Here is a 23,816-nt window from a genome sequence, read left to right on the forward strand (position 1 = left end):
GTGTTTATATGCGTGTTCACCGTACAATTCTCTGAACTTCTCTGTGTGCTTGAAAAAGTTCACAATACCATGTCGGCAGACTTAACTGCCAGCGATTTATCTTTCTGAGTGGTACACAAAAGTGCACCTTACATGGATGGCGTCTTAGATTTGATGAAATGTGGTATTGTCATTGAGAAGCTGGGCCTCAGCTGGGAATTGGGGGGGCCACCTCCAATGCCTTCCTTCCCCCCATTTCCACTTGAAGACACGTAGATTCTGTCTCCCAGCATCTCTAGTCTCTGCTCCCTCAGCTCAGCTGGGCGTCTCTGCTCCTGCCCTAAATGGCAGCCCATCTTCCACGAGCAGCAGAGCTTCTGTAGCGAGGAGAGTGTCGCTCGCCTACCCCCTTGCTTAAAACCCTTTGCTTCTCCAATGCCTAGAGGGTAGAGTCCAGACCCCTCACTCAAGCTGCTGCATGCCACTGAGCCTTTGCAGATGCTGTTCCCTCTGCCTGGAAGACGCTTCCTCCACTGGCTGCCCCTCGTCCTCCTGGCTACCTTCCAGCCATCGTACAGCCTCAGCTGAGAAAGCTTCCCCCACTTCCTCCCAGCCCTGAGCCCCCAGGCAAAGTTGCTCCCCCTTCTTGGTCCCCAACCCCCCAAGACTTCATCTGCCCCTGGGTTGTTGCTTTCATCAGGCCTGCCCCCCATTCACCTGTGTGTCCCAAGCAGGGAGGCTGGGATACTGAAAGAGAAATTCTGGAAACAAGCAGGGGGTTTGCTGTGAGGTCAGCCTGGGTTTGAAACCCGGCTCCACCCTTCCTACCTGTCACCAGCCGCCTCTTCAAGCCTTAGTCGGTCAGCTGAATGGGAATCCTCGTCTGGCTGTTGAAAGGATTCATGAGGTGATGTATGTGAAGAATCAGGCACGTGCCATTTACTCAAATTCACCGACTGAGCGAATGAACAGATCGTGGTTTGCAATTGTCCCACGTCCCTCCTGTCACACCAGACCCCAAGCTCTAGGCAGCCAGGCCTGTGGCTCCTTCTGGCTCCCACACCCTGCTAGGCGCATAGTAGGTGCCCATTTCACCCCTACTGTTGGAGATCAACGCCAGCAAGAGGGAGGAGGAGGAGGATCCGGTCAGGGCTTGCTGTGGGGTCCCAGGGAGAGATGGCCCTGTGGGGCAGGGAGAGCCTGGTGATGTGGCCAGGGCTCCAGGGAAGGGGACAGAAGCATGGGTGGTTGGGCAGCCTTTGTGTCGCCCACCTACTTCCCGCTCTTCACCTCCAAAGAGCCAGGAATGCAGTAAGTGCATAATCAACGTCTGTTCAATAGTGCAGGGGCTTCAGGCTTAGACAGACCTGGGTTTGATTTTCAATCTAGCCGTGAGGCTTGCTGTGTGGCTTAGCCTGGCTGAGCCGGTTTCCTCACCTGCATATTAGCAATGCCAACGCCTGCCACGCAGTTACAGAGAGGATTAAAGGGGAAGCAAACTTTCCATAATCATGTCAGGCCCAGGCCACCTTTGCTCCTTGGCGATCTTGCAAGGTGGGCGCTGTTACCCCGATTTTACAAGTGACGGGACGGAAGCTTGAGTGCTAGCCCCTTGCCTTGAGTCCCAGGGAGGCCACTTCAGAGCTTCCCAACCCCTGTCCAACTTGGCCCAGTGGGGTGATGCTGGTACCACCTCTGGGAGACAGGGGACCAGGGGAGAAGCAGCAGAGAGGGAGGGGGGAATCGTGAGTGGGGTCTTGGCCGGGTGAGGTCGAGGATCTGATCTTCTCTGCCCGAGAGTTGTCACTGTGGCGGGGCCACAGGTGGAGATGAGGCATGTCACCCAGTCCCAGGATTGGTGAAGTCAGGCTCTGGGGACAAGGCTGGGCCGAGTCTGGGACCACAGCGCTAGTAGGAGGTGGGCTTGCACCAAAGGGAGAAGATGTTAGAACCACCTGCCATGGTGAGGTGGGTCAGCGGCGAGTGGGGCTGGACTTCCGATCGGGGGGTCGGGTGGGGCAGACCTGGACCCCAGGCAGGCCCCAAGGTCGGGGGCCTGAGGCTTGTCCCTCAGCCCCTGCTGCCCCCGGAGCCCACCTGTCTTCTCTCTCACACGCGGTCCAACCCCGACTCCCGTGCAGGAGTCAGGCCCTCGGTTGCTATAACAACTGGATCCCAGCCGTAAAAATAGTAACTTATTTTTTATTCAACTTCTATTGCTCTTGGAGGAAAAGAAAATCCATTTCTAGGCTTGTGTTTCCTTTCGGGGGTCTCCTCCGGGGCCCTGCTGAGCCCACAGCCAAGACCTGCTTGAAGGTCGACGGCAGGTGTGGGCCGGGAGGAGGCCAGTGGACCAGGAGCCGGGGGAGGCCCAGGAGCGGGGGAGGCCCAGGAGCCCGGGGAGGCCCAGGAATGCGGGAGGCCCAGGAGCTGGGGGAGGCCCAGGAGCGGGGGAGGCCCAGGAGCCGGGGGAGGCCCAGGAGCGGGGGGAGGCCCAGGAGCCCGGGGGAGGCCCAGGAGCCCGGGGGAGGCCCAGGAGCGGGGGAGGCCCAGGAGCCCGGGGGAGGCCCAGGAGCGGGGGAGGCCCAGGAGCCTGGGGAGGTCCAGGAGCCGGGGGAGGCCCAGGAGCCGGGGGAGGCCCAGGAGCGGGGGAGGCCCAGGAGTCGGGGGAGGCCCAGGAGCTGGGGGAGGCCTAGGAGCTGGGGGCAGCCCCGGCCACCACTCTGTGTGTCTCTGCTCGGCCTCTGGGGAGCTGTGGTTACCAGCGGACCCCCCGAGCCCAGCCTGGCCACCCCAGAAAGTGGGGGGCTCTCACCTTTGAAAAGCCAGCAGGGCTCTTTTTTTGGAAGTTGGGGTTGAGGGCTTTGGAGGAGGTCTGGCTTGTGCCTGGGGACAGGTGTGTCCTGGTGCGGCTGACAGTGCGGCCGGGGGCAGAGTTTGGGGGTCAGAGCAATGGCGATGGAGGTCAAGGTCAGGAAAGAAGCCATGATATGCAGGGCTCGGCCTTACCTGACTCAGTTGGACTTTGGGCTCCTGGAGCTCTAAGAACTCATTAGAACAGGGGTTTTGTGGTGGGCAACAAGCTCAGAGCCTGCAGAGCTGGGTTCTGGGGCAGGCCCTGCTCCTCAGGCTGTGCGACCTTGGGAGGGTGCCCTGGTCCCTGTCAGCCCCACTTTCCCTCCTCTGTATGAGGGGACAGGAGGCGCTAGCCACCACAGCTGTGAGCCTCGCCCTTCTTTTTTTTTTTGTCTTCATCCTTCTTAACCATGACTCCCAGTAAGATATAGATCTTCCATCCCAACCAGGACCCAGATGCATACAAACAAAAGTTTCTTGAACATGACTTGCTCTCATTGCATCTTTTCGACTTCACTTTCTTTTTAAATGCTGCTTACCATCCCCTAGGTTGACTCTGCAATCTTCTGGTGTCGTGCTGTCCCATGGAACTTTCCATGATGTTGGCAATGGTCCGATAAGGTAGCCCCTTGAAATACGGCTAGTAACCAGGGCACTGAATTTTCAATTTTATTTCGATTAACTCAACGCAGACGTAAGTAGTTGCACGAGGCTGGTGGTTATTGTGTTGGAAGTCACAGCCCTAGCAAGTTCAGAGAGCAATTCGAAACCCACAGCGCTAAGGGATCTTTCCAGCTTGGCCCTCCCAGCCCCTCCTCACCGGCTGCGCTGGGACCCTGCCAGACCCTCTGGCCCACATGTCCATCCCTTGGCCTTCCAATCACGCCAACCTTGACCTCAAGCTCACCTGGCCAAAACCCGACTCGTGATCTCCCCTGGTCCGCCTACTCCTGTCACCGCCCCCCTCCCTAGGTGGCACCAGTACCCACCCAGCAGGGCCAGCCAGAAACCCAGGGGTCACCCCCCACTTCTAGTCCTCCATCAACAGGGTCTGGTGGATTTTTACCTCCTAAGCGTCCCTGGATCGCTTCTCTTGACCATCCCACCCCCGGCCCTGCAGTGGCCTCTGAACGCATCTACCTGCAACCCTTCTGGTCCTCGCCAATTCCAGGTGTGTGTGCCCACCATGTGCCCAGCATCTGGAGTGCAGAAATGAATTTGATGGAGTCCTTTTGTCTTTCTCCTTCATCTTGTTCTAGCTACCTTGGGGCAGAGGACGTGGGTGGGATTATTTTCTGACTGTGTAGTAGGATCTCAAATAAAGCTTGTTATAAAAAGTAGCAGGGAGCTGGGGCTTGGGAAGAGAAGGGAGGAGAGGGAAGGAGGGGGAGGTGTGTGCGTGGGAAGGAGGGACCTGCCCTTCTATTTGGGGACCTGTCTTTCCACATTAAAGGCTGTCCTGCCTTCCAGCAGCCCCCAGGGTGTCACCTCTTCCAGTAGGTGGTTTCGCACAGCCCATCACCCAGGCCAAGGTCCCCTAATGGAGAAAGCTGAATTTTGTAAAGATGCGGGGCAGGGGTTGGGGGCTGGGGTGGTGGTGGGCACATCCTGGGTACCTGGAGACCAAACGCCCAAATGCGTGTGCCCCTGTCTCAGGGTCGCGAGGGTCCCCAGAGTCACAGCCTCTGGGAATTAGGGGGTTCCCCAGAGACTGCACCATCCTCTTGGTGCCGTCGCACCTCGCAGGGACGCAAGGCGAGGGCGGAGGGGGTAGCGTGAGCCACAGGTACACTCTGGGGCTGGCCACGCGAGGGGCCGCAGGGCGGGCGCGCGGGCAGGGTCCGCCCCCCCTTGCGTCCCAGCCCCCGCCGCGGGGGACAGCGGGGCTCCGTCTAACAGGCCGTCTTCTCGCTGGAAAAACTACGGGAGGAGGGGGCCCGGGGAGCAAGGAAGAAGGGGCTGCTTTCGGAAGCCCCCCCCCCCACCCCGCCCAGGCCTCCATCTCTCCCCCAGGGTTCCTTTCCCGCAGCGAGGCTGGGAGGGGTCCGCCCCGCGCGGGGAGGGGGCCGGGGCTGCGGGGACTCAGGCGATTGGCCCGGAGCCCCCCCCGCCCCGCCCGCCACCAGCTGCTCGGGATTTGGCGTCTGCGGCTCCGGGCTCCGCTCCAGCTCGGCTCCGCGCGCCCCCGGCCGCCCCCGCCCCGCGGCCGCCGACCTGCTGCTCCGGCCCCGCGGCCTCTGCAAGTTGCCGCGGTCGGAGCCCCGGGCTGGAGGCTGATGGAACCGCCGCGATGTTCGCTCCGCGGCTCCTGGATTTCCAGAAGACGAAGTACGCGAGGTGAGCGGGGGTGGGGAGCGCGGGCGGCGGGTCCGGCTCCCTGCGCCGCCGGCGCGCTCCCCACGCCGCCCCGAGAATTCAGGGTGATAAGCGGACCCTGTCCCCGGCCGGAAGAAACCGGACACGAGACGTCGTGGTCTTTGTGAGTCTCCGCGCGCAGCTCTGCGCCCTGGACCCGGGAGGAGCGCGGGTTCCCCGCGCCTCCGACTTAGCGTGGTGCCCTGGGGCGAGTCGCTTCACCTCTCTGAACCTCAATTTCCAGGTCTCTAAGGAGGGGCTAATGAGAGTCCCCACCCCCGGGGTCCCCGCGAGGATGAAGTGAGATGATCCCTTGAAAGCACTTTGCACGGGCTCAATCGCTATTCGGCGCTTTTGTTAATGATGAAAGGCGTTGGCCTGCACCGCCCCAGCGAACCCCCGCACCAACCATGTCCCCCCGACCACCCCTGTCCCCCGCACCACCCCTGACCGCCCTCATAGCAAGCAGGAGGAATGGGTAAGGAAACTGAGGCACAGGACCAGGACCTATACATCTTGGCCTTTTCATAGTGTGAAGTCTGTGGTCCCACCTGAATCTCAGTTTCTTCTTCTAAAGTGATTTCAGATTGCTGAGTGGAAGCCAAGGTCTTGTCGCTTTGATTCCCAATTAAGGGGCTGGGGGGAGGGGAGGGAATATTAAGTTTCTCTAAGATTTTGGCGGGGTGGGCTTGCCTGAAAGCTGGATGAAAACCCTTTTCTAGGATTGCCCCTCTGCCCCCAGGGGTCTTGGGGGAGGACCCACTGCTCTGGGTGTGCAGCCCTAGGCGTCGGCCTCCTGCCCCGGGGAGCCCGCCTTCACCTGCTCTTACCCTCCCGCCAGGCCTCCTGCCTCCGTGGGTGGAGTGGGCAGGTTGGCATTGAGCTAGGTTGGCATCCCTTTTGCTGTCACACCTACACAGCTCATTGTCTCCTGGCAATTGTTGAGGGTCCCTGGTCCCATGAAGTCTCCGCAAGTTGCTGTCAGATGGAGCACACCTTGACCGCAGAGGCCGGGCTGAGCTCGGCTTCAGGGCGGGAAAGTGGGGAGGCAGGACTGGGTCCTTTCCCTCTCAGTCTCATCTCTGTTTCCTCTGGGGGGGGGGCATTGTGTCTCCTTCATGAAGTTGGGGAGCCCTGCTGGAAAGGGGTTGCTGGTGGGAAGGCCCGGAGGAATTCCTGTGGTGTTTCTCTTGGCGGGAAGGTGGGAGGGGCTGGCTGCACAAATCTGCGAGGTCTCGTCTGGTGTGGGCACTTGGACTTTTCAGAGGCTTGTTCTCGAGGGTCCTGTGTGCTGGTGTGAGATGTAAGTTGGTGGAGTGTTCACTCGAAGGGAAGGGAGAAGCCCGGGGCTGGAGACTTCAGATGCGGGGAAGGAGCTGTGTCCCACACCTGCTGTGTGACCTTGGGTAGGCGTCTCAACCTCTCTGGACCTCTACTGGTTAATCCGTTAGACAGGAGGGTTGGTCTAAATGATCTCTAGATTTAGACACCGGTGCTGCTCCCGCTGTAACTGGAATAGAGCTCTCCAGCTGGGCTGAGGGCTGGACCACGAACCCTTTCTTTCATGCTTGGGCTGATGACGCTTCTACGGGTGATGAGTCCAGTGAGGAAATGGAATGCATTGATTAGAACTATTTCTGTTCCCTTCCTCCTTGTGCGGCCCTCACTACCGTCCAGCCCACATATTAGGTCCTTAATTAAGGCTTTGTGATTGAGTGAATTTAACAGTATGACCCAGATCTGTCCAATAGAAATAGCATACAAGCCACAGAGGTAGTTTTAAATTTTCTCGTAGCCATTCAGGTTAATGTGTGGCTAATTTCCCATCTCACTGTCATAAGAAGGTGAAAAGAAACAGGTGAAATTAATTATGAGAATATATTTTAGTTAACACTTTATAGCCAAAGGATATTCAATATGTAATCAATATAAACAAATTATTCATAAGATATTTTACAGGTTTTTTTCAACCACAAGTCTTCAAAATCCGGTGTGTTTTATACTTACAGCCCATCCCAATTTGAACTAGCTATATTTCAAGTGCTCGATATACACGTGTGGTCAGTGATTGTCGTATTGAACAGGACAAGAATGTCCTCCAGGGTGAGAGATGGGTGTTTGTCTTAGTCCATTCAGGCTGCCATAACGAAGTACCATAGACTGGGTGCCTTATAGACAGCAGAAAATTATTTCTCACAGTTCTAGAGGCTGGAGGTCTGAGATCAGGGTGCCAGCATGGTCGGGTTCTGGTGAGGGCCCTCTTCCAGGTTACAGACTGCCGACTTCTTGTATCCTCATAGGTCAGAAAGAGGCGGAGCTAGCTCTTTGGCTTCTTCATATAAGGGCAGTAATTCCATTCATGAGGGCTCCACCCTTATGACCTAATTACGCCCCGAGGGTTCTACCTCCAAATGCCATCACACTGAGGGTTAGATTTCAACATATGAATTTTTTTTGGAGGAGGGACACAAACATTCCGCTCTTAACACTACTCCTGGTTAAATGCTGTGTGACATTGCAAAAGATGCTTTCCGTCTCTGAGCCTCTGTTTCTCAGTGGGTGGTTGGACCAGCTGATCTTTAAGGTTCTAACCTCAAGTCCTTGAATGGTTTATCTACATCCAGAAACATACTTATCATCAAGCTATAGGTATTAAAGACTGTAGTGTTGGTTCAGGGCTAGGCAAATTGACCAGTGGAACAGAACAGAGAGGCCAGAAACAGATTCATGCATATAAAGGCATTTGACTTTTGACAGAGGTGGCCTTGCTGATCAACCCAGTTAAGGATGGTCTATTGAATAAATGGTACTGAGACAATAATCCAGATGGAAACAACGAAACTGGAGCCCTACCTCACACCATACAGAAAAAGCATTTCTAGATGGATTAAAGATTTGCAAGTGAAATTTTTTAAAAAAATTGAAAACTTTTTGAAAATTTGAAACAATATCTTTTGGATATCATGCTAGGTAAAGATTTCTGAAGGCACAAAAGGTTCAAACCATAAAAGATTGATAAACTCAACTACATTAAAAATTATGAACTTTTATTTACCAAAAAATGCCAGGAAGACAAGAGAAGACAAGCCACGAACTGGAAGGACATATTTGCAACATATTTAACCAACAAGTAATTAATATCCAGAATCGGGAATTCCCTGGCGGTCCAGTGGTTAGGACTCAGCACTTTCACTGCAGGGGGCACGGGTTCAATCCCTAGTCAGGGGACTAAGATCCCAAAAGCTGCATGGCACGGCCAAAAAAAATTAAATAAATAATAATATCCAGAATCTATAAAGCACTACAATAAGGAAAAGACAACCCAATAGAAAATGTAAAAAGAGAGTCATTTCAGGAAGGAGGACACAGATGAGCAATAAGCATGTGAAAAGCTGCTCACTTGTGTTGGTGATCAAGGAAATGCAAAATAAGAGTCCGTGGGACGCCATTCTTGTATTCAATATATAAGAAGAAGTCTGACAATACTGTTACAACTACTTTGGAAACCAGAAATTGTCATGTAAACTTGGACGCGGCCACTCTCTTCTGGGTGTCTACCCTAGAGAAACTCTGCACATGTGTGTCGGGGGAGATGGCCCAGAATCTTCTCAGCAGCACTGTTCAAGGTAAGCAAGAGCTGGAATCAGCCCAGAGGTCCACGTTAATGGAACAGTATGTATCCATGCAATGGAGTAGTAATCCTGCAAGGAAAACAAGTCCAGGCCCAGGCAATGTATGGATGAATCTCACAGACGTGTTGAACAGTAGCAAAACACAGAAGAAAGCATGACTCCAATCATGTTAACACTCAAATCCCAGTAAACTGTGTTGTTAAGGAATGCAGAGAAAAGTACGTGAAAAGTGAGACAATGATGATTCCAAAATCAGGTTAGTGGCTACCCGTAAGGGAGGGAGGGAAAGATACACAGGGTGCTTGTGGGTCCTTGTAATTCTTAACTTGAGAAGAAAAATAAACTGGGTTCTACGCGTCCTAGAAGGCAGCGAGGTCTCACATTTCCCGGGTGAGCCCCACATGGCGCTGCCTCACTGCAAGGAAGCTGGGAAGTGTAGTCCTCCTGTCTGTGTGTGCCCCCTGCTGCTTCCATGTCCAGAACAGAACCTGGCACCTGAGCAGTTACCAATCAAAATCCGTTGCATAATACTGGCTGTGTGACTTTGGATGAGCGAATTAACCTCTGAAGACGTAGGTGCCCTCTTTTGCTTAATGCAATGTGACCTTAAACACGGGCCATTGTAAAATAACATTATGGTTATAAATGTAGCACATGCTCCTTGGAGAAAAGTTTTCAAGTCATAGGAAGTGGGTATAAAGATGAAAACAGCAGACCTTTAATCCCATGGTCTGGAGATCATCACTGTTAAATGTGTTGACTTTCCTTCCGGTCTTTTTCCGTAGCTACTCTATAGCTAGCGTTGTCTTCTAATTTTTAAAAATTGACCTGCCATAATCCCGTCTCCTTTGTCTTTCATAATTGCTTGCAGCCTCAGCTTAAAGGGGGCTTTTGCTTAATATTCCATCTCGTCATCACAGCCTGCTTTCTTTTATCATTTCCCACTTTGGGACACTCAGGTTGTTTTCTGGATTCTGCTTCTGTGCACAACGCTGCACGAGCATCTCTGCAGCACATACCTGATCCATTGTCAGTTCTGGGTGTTGGCCTGGTGCCGTGGGTCACCAGGTCCATGTGAGGCTCACCGACAGCCCAGACTACAATGACTTGGTTGGGGAGCCGCCCCCCCCCCCCCAGCGCAGTTCCTGCCATGGTGTTTGGAGTTGCTCCTAAGGCCAGAGATCGGGTCCCACTCCTTCCATGGTGGGGTCCTTAGGAAATATAGAAGGAGTCAGGAGCCTGTGCTGTGATTCCGCCCTCCTCTTTGTTGGCTTCTCTTGTGCAGGGGACTTTTTCCCTGAGCCTTGCTTTCCTCCTTGTAAGTGAGGTCAACAGATGGGGGTGGTGGCAGTGGCCCTGGGAGGGCTTCTGTAGGTTTAGTCCCCGTCCTGCTATCTGAGGTCCCTTCACAGCTACTTAGGACCAGTCCTGCTCCAGCCAGGACTCTGAAATTCTGAAGGTCACCGGTTTCGTAAACGTTTGTGGTTCTTAAGGTGATTAAGATAAGGTATGTGAAACATCTGGCGAGGTACCTGGTCTACAGCTGGTGCTCCAGAGCGGTGGCTATTTATGTCATAGTTATAGTTATCCAGTCTGTCTCTTTCCAGAGAGGATTCGAGGCAGTTTGTAACAAGCAAGTTTCTCAAGATCCATGGGGCTGTCGGAGAAACCCTTCCATCTTGGCAGAGCTTTCTCTGACGTCAGCAGGTGTCTGTCTGGCTGGAGAAGGGGTGGGAGGGGAGATGGGGCTCATGGGCGCTTCTGCCTTGCTGGGCTACCTGGGACACGGCCGGCCCAGGGCTTCATGGAGGAGGGGGAGATCGATGACCCACACTTCCTGTACATCGTCTCCTCTGATCCTTGGCCGTCCTGGGAGTAGCTGCAGTTTCTAGTCCTGTTTGGTTTGCCCGAGGCCGTAGAGCAGTTGGTAGGATGCACACCTGGGTTTGTCTGGACCCTGCTTGTCTGCCGCCCCACCACGACCCTGGGGAATAATCATCGTCATCACCCGCAGCTGCAGGATACGTGTCTCACACGCCGAGTCTCTACTCCCCACTGGACGCGGGGATTAGAGTTCCGAGTCCTCCCTGCTGCCTGCACCCTTGCCGAGAACACATCGTCTGTGCGCTGGCTTCCTTCGTTCATTCACTGACGGCCCCGCCCCAAACGCAGTCGGGCCAGAGCAATGTCCCCGCGGAAGCCCACCTGCCGTATGTCTGGTTATTTCAAGTAAAAAATCAAGCTAACAAGCTTCTCAACAGAATGGGTTCTGTCCTCTTTCCGACAACTATACTTCTATAGTGACAACACTAAACACTCTGTAAAACGGTGGCCGTCATCTGATTGAAGACTGGCTAGCGTCAAAGACAGCTGAGGGGGCTTCCCTGGCGGTCCAGTGGTTAAGACTCCACGCTTCTGCTGCAGGGGGCACGGGTTCGATTCCTGGTCGGGGAACTAAGATCCCGCATGCCGAGTGGCGAGGCCAAAAAAAAAAAAAAATAGAAAGGCAGCTGAGTGTAGTTAATTTTTACACACGTCTTTGGCATTCGTTGCTGGGCAGCCTTGCTTGGATGAGTAATAAAGACATACATAGTTTATTAATTATTATGTATGTCATATGATTTATTTGATTGACTTCATTGCAGCAAAATTGTTATTTATAGTCAAGATTTTCACTTATATTTGGGTTCTGTTAACAGTAATAATCTAAAGGTGTTCTGTCTGGGACTGTAGCCCTTGCCACCTGTGGCTATTAAAAAGTAAATCTTGGACCTTCCCTGGCGGTCCAGTGGTTAAGACTCTGTGCTCCCAATGCAGGGGGCATGGGTTTGATCCCTGGTCAGGGAACTAAAAGCCCATATGCCATGCGGCCAAAAAAAAAAAAAAAAAAGTAAATCTAAATTTATTAAAATAAAATTAAAAAGCTAGTTCCTCAGTCACACCAGCCACGTTTCAAGTTCTCTATAGTCACATGTGGCCAGCGCCGCGGTATGGGACAACACAGACATTTAACATTTCCATCATTGCAGAAATTTCTCTGGAAGAGCCCTAGTCTAAAGGATTCAAATGAAAAATGTAATTTGAAAAACCCCACAAATGTAAATTAAAGCAAATGTCAGAAACTGAAAAAAGTTAAATGATTTTTAATTCTAAAATATTCAAAAACTTCTATTAAATTGAAAAGGCAAAATACAAATTAAGATGAATAAGTATAACATTTTAAAGTCAAACAGTATTTAAGTAAAGCTGAAATATTTTATTTGATTTTTTGGAAAATATAATTGAAATCTATCATATGAAAATGAAACTGCTCACATCTGGAGTTCAATGTCCACCTCGTTGCCAACATAAAGAATAGGTAGAGAGCAGGCTGATGATTGCCAAGGGGTTGGGGGGAGGGAGAGGGATGGACTGAGAATTTGGGGTTGGTAGATGCAAACTATCAACATTTAGAATGGGTGAACAGCAAGGTCCTACTGTATAGCACAGGGAGCTATATCCAGTGTCCTGGGATAAACCATAATGGAAAAGGATATTAAAGAAAGAATGTCTGTATGTGTAAAACTGAGTCACTTTGCTGTACAGCAGAGCCTGGCACACATTGTAAGTCAACTATACTGTACTTCAATTAAAAAGAAAAGAATAGGAATTATGTCTTATGCAAGTTACCTCTGGTCCTGCACATATACAAGTTCAGGAGTGATATGAATTCATTAATATTACACATGTTCCTCAGCTGCCATGTGCGCGTACTGGGAATTCCAAGGCAATTCATGAGTGTCTTTGAAACCTGGAAATGAAACAGGAAGAGAAACAAATTGATGCTTGAGGTTACTGGGCTGTGACTCTTTCTCGGGCATCAGCCTATGGCGTTCATGCTGTCTTCAGAGCAAGGCTTTCGCGGATGAATGACAGTCGTCCCTCCGTACCCGCGGGGGCGGGGGCGGGGAGCGGGGAGCGGGGAGCGGGGATCAGGGATCCGATTTAGTTCCAGGACTCCCGCGAATGCTGGGATGTCCGCGGATGCTCACATCTCTTGCAGGTGTTCCTCCGTATTCGCGGGTTCTGCATCCGTGGATTCAACCATCCTCGGATTCAGTCAGCAGCGGATCGCGTAGTAGTTTCCATCCCGGGTTGGTCGAATCCCTGGGATGTGTAACCCACGGATGGGGAGAGTGACTGTAGTTTGTCTTTTCTCTTACCCAAGACTGCCTGCTGCTCGCATCTTTCTGGTTGCCGGTGCCAGCAGTGGCATCACCCACAAACCTTCACAGCATTTGGATGCAGTCAGTTTTTAAAAAATTATGGTAAAATATGCATAATGTAAAATTTACTGTTTTGACCATTTTTCAGTGTACACTTCGGTGGCATTAAGTACATTCACCTTGTGCAGCCATCACCACCATCCATCTCCAGGAGTTTTTCATCTTCACAAACCGAGACTCTGTCCCTGTTAAACACTAACTCCCCCGTCCCCCTCCTCCAGCCCTTGACACACACGCTTCTACTTTCTGTCCCTATGGATATGATTACTCTAGGGCCCTTGTATGAGTGGAATCCTACAACACTTGTCCTTTTTATGTCTGGCTCCTTTCACTCAGCATAATGTCTTCAAGGTTCATCCATGTTGGAGCAAGTGTCAGAATTTCCTTCCTCTTTAAAAAAAATGAATTTTATTGAAGTATTGTTGATTTACAACGTTGTGTTAATTTCTGCTGTACAGCACAGTGATTCAGTTATACATATATATATACACATTCTTTTTCATATTCTTTTCCGTTATAGTTTATCACAGGACATTGAATATAGTTCCATGTGGTATACAGTAGGACCTTGTTGTTTATCCATTCTATATGTGATAGTTTGCATCTGCTAATCTCAAACTCCCACTCCATCCCTCCCCCACCCACTCTCCCCCTTGGCAACCACAAGTCTGTTCTCTACGTCTGTGAGTCTGTTTCTGTTTTGTAGATACGTTCACTTGTGTCATATTTTAGATTCCACATATGAGTGATATCATATGGTAAACGGTAGGATCTTTCTCTTTCTTTTCTCTTACTTCACTTAGTATGATAATCTCTAGGTCCATCCATGTTGCTGCAAATGGCGTGATTTCATTCTTTTTAATGGCTGAGTAATATTCCATTGTATATATGTGCCATATCTTTATCCATTCATCTGTCGATGGACATTTAGGTTGCTTCCATGTCTTGGCTATTGTAAATAGTGCTGCTGTGGACATAGGGGTGCATGTATCTCTTTGAATTATAGTTTTGTCCAGATATGCTAAGGAGTGGGACTGCTGGATCATATGGTAACTCTGTTTTTACTCTTTTGAGGAACCTCCATACTGTTTTCCACGGTGGCTGCACCAACTTAAATTCCCACCCACAGTGTAGGAGGGTTCTCTTTTTTCCTTGTCCTCTCCAGCGTTTGTTATTTGTAGACTTTTTAATGGTGGCCATTCTGACCGGTGTGAGGTGATACCTCATTGTAGTACCTTCCTTTTTAAGGCTGAATGATGTTCCGTTGTATGGATTTGCACCCACCTTTTGTTCCAAGGACACAGGACAGGAGATATGAAGCAGTACTTGCCTGGTCCTGCCCGTGTTATTCACAAAGTGAACATCCAGAGTGACAGCTCACACTGCCAGCGATGAGTGCTGGATCCCCCGTGACCAAGGTGCTCAAAGTCTCCTTAACAAATTAGTCTGCGTTTGTGAGAGCAGAACCTCTAAACCCTGATCCGCACATACTCCACAGATCCATAGCATTGGCATCAGCTAGCGCTTGTTAGAAATGCAGAATCTTGGGCTCCACCCCAGACCTATGGAATCAGAATCTTTATTTTCGTAAGATCCTTCAGTGATTCATGTGTGCATGAAAGTTGGAGAAGTAATGGATCTAAAGGGACAGGCTTAGGGACAGATTCCCTCTTGTTTAAGGGTAGTACGGCCTGAACATTACTCTAATAGGATTATTAGGGTAGGATACATAGCACACCTACTGTCATCCTTCCCTTGTGCCCAGGGCAGACATCACTAATCGATCATGGGATTCAAAATCATTCTTCCCATTGAGCAGAGGGAGCCTCTGATGCCTCAACCCGGGACTCCTGGCCCACAGAGAAGCAAATCAAGAACACGGCCAGGTAGGTGCAATAAGAAGTGTGGATCGAGATTTGGGTGGACTAATTCTCAGTGTCCCAGACTGCCTCTCTGCCACTAATTTTTTCTTGTTAATTGCCACCACAATAACGACATCCACCATTTCCTGAGCATTTTGTATGTTCCAGGCTTTGCTCTAGATGCCGTGTGCATTGATTCTAATCCATTCTGGACCCTGCCAGATAAGTGTTATTGGCCCCATGTTACAGATGAGGCTGACAGGGAGGCTGGTCTGATGGCAGGTGAGAGGGACAGCCAGCTCTAAACTCAGATCTGTCTGACCTCCAGTCTGAGCTTTTGCCGATTCCTCCCTGCGGGGAACCCAGCCCTCCCTGCAAGGATCCCCATGCTGCCAGAGCTCCCAGGCTGAGGTCCAGACCTCTTCAGCCCCCTCCCTGGCAGGCCCGGGGATCCGTAGCCAGATGAGTGGAAGGGCCACTGGAGTTGACCACAGAGTGCTGGCTTAGCTCACAGAAAGTGTGAGTGTGGACGGTGCTCACCGTGACTAAGTGAAGTCGTTTCTTAAACAGCAGGGCACCTGAGCTTGTTACAGAGTTTAGTGCGTTTAGGGCTCCAAGGGAGCCGGAGCCGGAGGCCAGGTGCCCCCATAGATGCCTCAGTGACTCTCTGGGTGTTTACCCCATTCTCCGCGTTCACCATCTCCCTTCCTCACCCTTGTCTCTGTTGGTTTTCTTTGCCTCACAGTTTCTGCTTTCTCATAACTGAGTTCCTTCACCTCTGTTGCTTGCTGTCTCCATCCTGCCCCACATTTGAATTGCTCCCTTGGCTGTCTCCCCACAAACCTGGGGCAGTGGAGAGAGCAGGTGTGTCCTCTCCACGTTACCTGGGAGTGGATGGCACATAGTAAATACAGTAACTCCCTTACGTAAGAATAAGTCCCGTTCCGAGAGTGTGTTTCTAAGTCCAATTTGTTCATAAGTCCAAGAAAGTTAGCCTAGGTACCCAACTAACAATCAGCTACATAGTACCGTACTGTAATAGGTTTATAATACTTTTCACACAAATAGTACATAAAAAAACAAGCACAAAAAATAAAGAAAACTTTTGAAAATATTTATTTATTTGGTTGTGCCGGGTCTTAGTTGCAGCAGGCAGGCTCCTTAGTTGTGGCATGCAAACTCTTAGTTGCGGCATGCATGTGGGATCTAGTTTCCTGAGCAGGGATCGAACCCAGGCCCCCTGCATTGGGAGCACGGAGTCTTATCCGCTGCGCCACCAGGAAAGTCCCAAGAGAACATTTTAAATCTTACAGTACAGTACCTTGAAAAGTACAGTAGTACAGCACAACAGCTGGCATACAGGGGCTGGCATCGAGTGAAGAGGCAAGAAGAGTTACTGCCTGGAGGAGGGAGAGGAGGGGGGAGATGGTAGAGCTGAAGGGTCGTCAGCAGTAGGAGACGGAGGGCGAGCTGCAATTTCACTCACGCCTGACGTTGATGGCACAGGTTCTGGTTCCTTGCTGGATTCAATTCTGTCTACCCCCTTGAAAAAACGATCCAGTGATGTCTGGGTGGTAGCACATTTGCACCTTTGGAAGTTCGCAACTTGAAGGTCTGTATGTAGGGGACTTACTGTACTTGAGAACTGGAAAGTAGAATTTCACCACGGGTGACTTCTGTTGTCGGACCACCTGGGTCTGCCTCGGGGCCCCTCGCCTTAATGGCTGTGTGATCTCGGGCATGTTACATGGCCTCTCTGTGCCTTGGCTTCCTCTTCTGAAAGACGGGAGATAATAGTAGTACTAATCTCACAGGGTTGATTGAGTCTCTGAGCTTCCGTTTCCTCATCTGTAAAATGGACAAAATAATTGACCCTCGTCAGAGAGTTGTTGCAGAACTAAATGCCGAGCATGGCAAGTGCTTGGCCCAGAGCCCAGCGTGGACTGAGTGTTCTGACGGTGTATCGTTCGTCTTGGTCCCATCGCTCACCCACCGGGCACCCTTGGGCTGGCCACTTAGCTTCCCTGGGACTCAGGTCCTCCATCGCTGCAGGAGGGGTGGCCCAGGTGCCTACACATATCAGGGTGTGGGGTGTGTCCCTCTGGCCACAGAGTGGGCAGTGAATAACTCTGAATGAAGCAGAGTCATTAGGGTTACACTAAGAGAGTGACTCGTCTTGGGACCAGGTCCCTGCACCTTCAGTCCTGCTTTTCTGGGAAGCAGGAGCTGCAAGATGGTGAAGGTCAGACCTGCGGGGTGTGGTCTGCCCTTGAGCTCCCTTCTTCCACCTGATGATGAAGTTCCCCCTCCTCCCCAAATGTCCAACTGAAGGAGTCACCAAGGGCACAAGGGCATCTGGGCTGTGGTTGTCTGGAAGTCGCTGCGACTCTGCCATGTGGGCGGATCTCACCAACCAGAAGGCGGGAGCACTGGAGGCCAAGAGGGGGCTTGAGGGGATCGGGAGCCCTGGGGGTTGTGTGGCTCTGATTTTAATAATTACCGCTTGGGTGGAAGTCTGGAGTTGGAGGTGGGGCAGGAGAGGGAGGGGAGGGAGGTTGGGTCTGTAGTGTGGTGTTGGGCCACAGCGAGGACAGCCAGGAACACGTTCCCCGCCCTTGCCGTGGACACCTGGCTGCACCACATAGAAATCTGTTTCATTTGTTCGTTGATGAAGCAGTAACTGCAGTACTGTGGTGTGCTGGGCGCTGTCCTGGGTGCTGGGGATACAGGGCTGACCCTGTCCTCGTGGAGCTCACATTCTGGTGTGAGAAACAGGCAACAGATGGATAACTGTATGATAGAATTTCAGGTGGTGACGTGGCCAGGCGAGGGTGTGAGGGGCAGGGTCGGGTGACACGGGGATAATGATGCTTCCCTCATAGGATTGTTTGGAGGAAATGCATGTAAACTGGCAGACAGTGGGTGCCGATTAAATGACAGGTTGGTACAGCGGGATTGGGGTGCTAGCAGCTGTGCTGGGCTCCCAGGGGAGCTGTCCTTTCAGCACCCGCAGGTCTCAGCTTATTGCCCTCTGCCTGGGCTGCAAACCTAAGCTGACAGATGTGCAGGGAGACTTAGGAAGTGACAATTGTCCAGAAACCCCACTCCAGCAGCAGTGCAGACACGCACCTTCAGATTCATCCAGACGCAGCCCACCCCTCCAGGTTTGTCTTAAGTCCCCATCCCAAGCAGGGGAGAGTCTGGCAGGCCCTGTGTCATTGATCGCCCTTCCCCAGCCAGACCGCAAGCTGCTTGGAGCAGGCGTGGGCTGGGGGCCGTTCAGACCTCCTGTGTCCCCTGAGGGGCCAGTGTGGTCTGGCATGTGGTGGGCATGCCTGACTTGTCCACTGGTTGGGCACCCACAGTTGGTTAGGTGGTTCATTGATTCATTCAGAAACCTTGTTGAGGGACTTCCCTGGTGGTGCAGTGGTTAAGAATACACCTGCAAATGCAGGGGACACGGGTTCGAGCCCTGGTCTGGGAATATCCCACTTGCTGTGGAGCAACTAAGCCTGTGTGACACAAATACCGAGCCTGCGCTCTAGAGCCCGTGAGCCACAACTACTGAGCCCACAAGCCACAACTACTGAAGCCCGTGCGCCTACAGCCCATGCTCTGCAACAGGAGAAGCCACCGCAATGAGAAGCCCGCGCACCGCAACGAAGAGTAGCCCCCGCTCACCGCAACTAGAGGAAGCCCGCGTGCATCAACGAAGACCCAATGCAGCCAAAAATAAATAAATAAATTAATTAAAAAAACAACAACAACCTTGTTGAGAGCCAGGCCTGGGGCACCAAAATGAGTCCTATGCAAAGCTTGCCCCCTCCCCTCCAGAAGCTCATAGTTTAGGGGAGGACTCAGTCTGCTAATAATATGTGAACAAGTGCATAATTGAGATATTGATAAATATGCTGGAAATGTAGGTATGGTTTCTGCTTGGATGCCTGGGTAAGAAAGGGTTTGAGGGTGACTTTGGGACTTTCAGTTATAAGTAACAGAAGCCTCAGTTTGAACTGGCTTAAAGCAAAGAGTGAGAGAAGGAGAAAGAGGAGGAAGGGGCAGTGGGGGAGTGAAAAGAAGGGAAAAAAGGTCAGTACTCAGAAATGAAAGGTAAGTGGGTTCAGGTACAGCTGGATCCAGGGTCTCAAAGACGACCAAGCTGTCTCTCTCCATCTCTGGGCTCTGTTTCTTCTGGTGGCTCCATTCTCTGGACTGCCCACAGTGCTTATGAATGGAGAGTTTCCTGCGGAATCCTTCGGGGTCACCATAGCCCTGGAATTGAGTCTTCTTGTCCTGGCTTGGATTTCATGCCCATTCTCGGACCTGTTGCTGAGGTCAGGGGAAAGACTATGCCAGATCTAGGTCACAACCCCTCTTTTGGAGCTTGGAGATGAGGAGTCAGGCATGACTTGGGGTTGAGGTGGGGTGCAGCTCCACCTGAACCTGATGGAGTGAGAGCAGGGAAGGGATGGCCCCAAACGAAAGTGGGGCCATTGACTGCGTGAGGGATAGACGCTAGACAGGCAGAAGCCACCCATACCCACCAGGAGAGGAGAGGCTGCAGAGAGGTTGGGGCATTTGGGTGGGCCCTTCAGAATGAATAGGAGTTCTCCAGGGAGGCAGAGGAGGTGAGGAAGGGGGAGGCCATTCCTGGAAGAGGGCAGAGCATGGAGGGGGAGGTTCAGGGACACCAGGGAAGGTTGGTGAGGCTGGCCCTCAGGCCATGTGGTGGGGAGGATGCCAGCTCTGGTCCCCAAGGGCCCTGGGGTGCGCCCAGCAGCTGGCCTTTCTCCAGTGGGCTCCATGGCACCGTTGAGGCTGATTTATGCTGAGAGTGTCATGACTTGGGTTCCAGAAGGGGAAGAACTCAAGGGAGGGAGACTACTTCAGAGACTGCCGTGGCGATAAAAGTGGGGAGCTTCCTGGGATTCCCAAGGGACTGGGCTGCCGGAGCTCACTGGGGAGGGCTGCTCATCTCATTTCCTGGCTACAGGTGGGTTACTCGCCCATATGCCCCTTTACCCCAAAGCCTTGAGTGCGTATTTCCTCAGTCCCAGGGTACTCTCTTATGGAATGAGGTTAAAAAATGAAATCTAACCTTGAAAAAAAGGAAGGGCATTCTTTTTTTTTAAAATTTATTTATTTATTTTATTTTTGGCTGCATTTGGTCTCTGTTGCTGCGCACGGGCTTTCTCTAGTGTGGCGAGCAGGGGCTACTCTTCGTTGCGGTGCGCGGGCTTCTCACTGCGGTGGCTTCTTTTGTTGCGGAGCACAGGCTCTAGGCGCGCAGGCTTCAGTAGTTGTGGGGTGCAGGCTCAGTAGCTGTGGTGCACGGGCTTAGTTGCTCCGCGGCATGTGGGATCTTCCCGGACCAGGGTTCGAACCCGTGTCCCCTGCATGGGCAGGCGGATTCTTAACCACTGAGCCACCAGGGAGGTCCCAGGAAGGGCATTCTGATACAGGCTGTAACATGAATGAACCTTGAGGACATTATGCTAGTGAGCATAATAAACAAAATGCTATTACTGCCTTCTGCTAATACGCTAACAAACAAAAGGGCAAATCTTGTGTGATTCCATTTACGTGAGGTCCCTGGAGTCAATTTCATGGAGACGGAAAGTAGAAGGCTGGGTGTCAGGGGCTGGGGGAGGGGGCTGGGGAGTCAGAGTTTAATGGGGACAGAGCCTCAGTTGGGGAAGACGGAAAGGTTCTGGAGGTGGAATGTGGTGATGTTTGCACAGCAGTGTGAATGTGCTTAATGCCACAAAAAGACACCCTTAAAAATGGTTAAAATGGTAAATTTTATGTTATGAGTATTTTACCACAATTAGAAAATTTATGAAAAATAAAAGCTAGTTGAAAATGGTGGGCTTGGGACTTCCCTGGTGGCGCAGTGGTTAAGAATCCACCTGCCAATGCAGGAGACACGGGTTCGAGCCCTGGTCCGGGAAGATCCCGCATGCCGCGGAGCAACTAAGCCCGTGCGGCACAACTACTGAGCCCGCATGCCACAACTACTGAAGCCCGAGCGCCTAGAGCCTGTGCTCCGCAACAAGAGAAGCCACCGCAATGAGAAGCCTGTGCACCGCAACGAAGAGTAGCCCCTGCTTTCCGTAACTAGAGAAAGCCCGCGCGCAGCAACGAAGACCCAAGCAGCCAGAAATAAATAAATAAATAAATTAATTAATTAATTAAAAAAGAAAATGGTGACATAAGCAGGTCATTTATTAAGTGTAAGAAGAAACAGAAAAATATAAAGGCACATTAGCATTGATGCAGTCTTATTTAATAAGTGTCCTGCAGACTTTACCAGTTGCCGTATCACTGTTTCAATGGCCGCTTGCCGGCAGCAGGATGACCGTCCTGTCACTGTGGTGTTTGAACCTTGACCCATGGTTCAGTCGGCATCCACCACGTTGCTCTCTGTAAAGTTACCATTTCTTTGCTGATGAAGAGCATTGCGGGGAGGGGAGTGTTTTGAGATCATGCAAATATTGCGTTCCTCCTGCTATGAAAACTTCCGTTCAAAGAGTAGAGAGACTAGTATAATGTACCCCATAGCCTACCAGTGACCGACAATTTCTAATTAACAGTTACGACCGTTTTGCCACACTTGCTTCATCTCTTTGCTTTTTCTCTGCCAATAGTTGAAGACAAATCCCAGATGATGCGTCAGTCCACGTCTCTAACTGGCGAGGATTAATTCTTCCGTAACCACCAGACCCCATCACGCCTGACGACATGGGCAAAACTTCCTAGCGCTGTCGGGCACTTGATGTGTGGCTAGCGTGGCTGAGGAACTGAATCATACGTTTTATTTAGTTTTAGCGAGTTTCCGTTGACTTGGCCACATACGGCCCGTGGCTGCCGGAGTACCCTGCACAGCTGCAGAGCCTTATCACGCTCGGGATCGGCGATCTTGGCAAGAGAGGCGAGAAGCTTCGCATTGCATCTCCCCAGGAGGCAGGAGACATCTGACTGTCCCATTTCTGGTGGTGCTGCGGTTGATGTTGGGGCCAAGAAAGCCACGCTGGGTTCCCCGGATTTGACCACCCCGTTGCTCAGCAGCCTCTCACCAGCCTTCTCCGCATCCCTTGGTCACCCTTGTCTGAATCAGTGATTTCATTAGTGGTTACAGTTTTGTGATTTTCAGGAGCCGCTCTTAAGGAAAAAGATCCTCACCCCAAGCACGTCTGCACTTGGTGTACCTAAGTGGGGGGATCTTCATTATTATCTAAGACAAAACCAAGGGGTTCATTTCTTACAAAGAAAGGCCTTGGGGGAAGGAATGGATCAGTCCCTGTTCGTAGTGGAGATATTCTTAGGATGTGCGGATGGTATTTCAGGGTTGTGTGCACAGTGTATGTGCGTGTGGGTGCGTGTGCGTGCACATGTGTACACATTTTGCTCCAGAAAGGTGTAGGTCTCTGGGGGAATCTGTTTCTCCCTGAAGGCAGCTGCCTTGCTCAGGAGTTGGTCCCTGAATCCTGGTCACGGGAGATGGAGTTGGGCTGGGAACCAGCTTTGGGGGATCCCAGGGCCCTCTGCTTTGGAATTTGGCTCAAACCTGACCCGTGATGGCACCCTGGATGCTTGGCCATGGGCAGGGCTGGGCTATGCCGGGCTGTGTGTGGCACTGTGTCGGCGGGGATGGGACATTCCCAGGTCTCTTGCACGTTCCACGAGCCCTCGAGCGGCCCCTGCTTTCACGGGGGATAGTACTAGCGTGGAGAAAATGATTTCCTGGGAGAGGATCCGCCATTCCAGTGTGCCCTGCCGTGCCGGCGGGCGGATGGAATGGCTCATCTGTTGGTAGGTGGTCCCCCTCGTCTCTGGAGTTAGAGCTGCTTTGGGCTCCTTACGGTGAGCCAAGGGCTGGAGGTCCCTTGGGAGTGGTGGGGGTGGGTAGGGGGAGGTATTTGCTGAGTTTCTTAAAGTTCCTCCTGGTGGATTTGGGTTCGGGGCGTGTCTCCTAGAAGGCATGTTCCGGGTGTGGCCCCTGCAGGATGAGGGAGGTGGTGGTAACCCCATCCTGGCATCGGGGAGGGGAAAGCTGCAGACATGAGATGTGGCGGGGTGGCCACGGCGCCCCTGGTTTAGGGGATCGTGTGTGGACGGGGCAGTGGCCTGTCCCTTTCAGAGGCGGTGGAAGCCAGGGGGTGTGAGTGAGCCTTGCAAACTGTGAAGTGCTGTGCAGATAAGCCTTCTGGGATCAGCAGGGACCTCAGCTGGGACTGGGGTCATTCAGAAACAATGTTGTTTCTTGCCCAGAGCACTTGTGGCTGGTCTCTTCGGGGTTTTACTCTCAGCTGCCGAGAATCTGCCCTCATGTGGGTTTCCCCAGAGTCAGATCCGGGGACAAGGATGCAAGGACAAGGGGTGTATCTGGGAGCTGAGCCCAAGACACAGCAATAGGAGAGTGCGGGAGTGAGAACAGGGAAGGGCGTGCAGCCGCTAAGGGGTTTGTAAGAAGTGGCTTGCACTTTAGGCACTTGGAGCTTAATTAATTCTGCTTGGGGGACAGTGGGGGACATGGCTCGGGGTCATCTCCGCTGGGGGCAGAGGAGCGGGGGCGTCCGTCAGCTCCCCCCGAGTCACTGGTGGAGGCTGATTTCTCGGAGCACTGGCTCCCAGGCTCCTGCAGCTGCAGCGCAAATCCCCCAGGTCAGAGCTCTCGGGCTTGGGGTCTGCACGCTGGGGAGGGGGATGGACATTCACAGCATTGAGGCAGTGGGTCGACCACCAGGCTTGCATCAGCCCCTGGTTACAAAGATTGTGGAGATGGAGGCCCACCCCGGGCTTCTGGTTCAGAAGGTCTGGGTTCCCATGGCATCTCCTCATCTTGTTATCTTCTGGGAGCTTCCGGT

General features: G+C 52.2%; 1 protein-coding gene across 1 annotated transcript in view; it reads left to right on the top strand.

The window, feature by feature from the left end:
- Positions 1–5,125: 5,125 nt before the first annotated feature.
- The window catches only part of MMD2 (monocyte to macrophage differentiation associated 2), a 48,662-nt gene continuing 29,971 nt past the window's right edge, over positions 5,126–23,816 (top strand). The window contains exons 1-2 of the mRNA XM_068524803.1: positions 5,126–5,172; positions 5,287–5,490. Coding sequence (XP_068380904.1) covers positions 5,126–5,172; positions 5,287–5,490 — 251 coding nt within the window. The remainder of the gene's footprint in view (positions 5,173–5,286; positions 5,491–23,816) is intronic.

This window comes from Eschrichtius robustus, chromosome 16 (genome assembly GCF_028021215.1).
Source record: "Eschrichtius robustus isolate mEscRob2 chromosome 16, mEscRob2.pri, whole genome shotgun sequence".
In the NCBI taxonomy this organism is placed as follows: Eukaryota; Metazoa; Chordata; class Mammalia; order Artiodactyla; family Eschrichtiidae; genus Eschrichtius; species Eschrichtius robustus.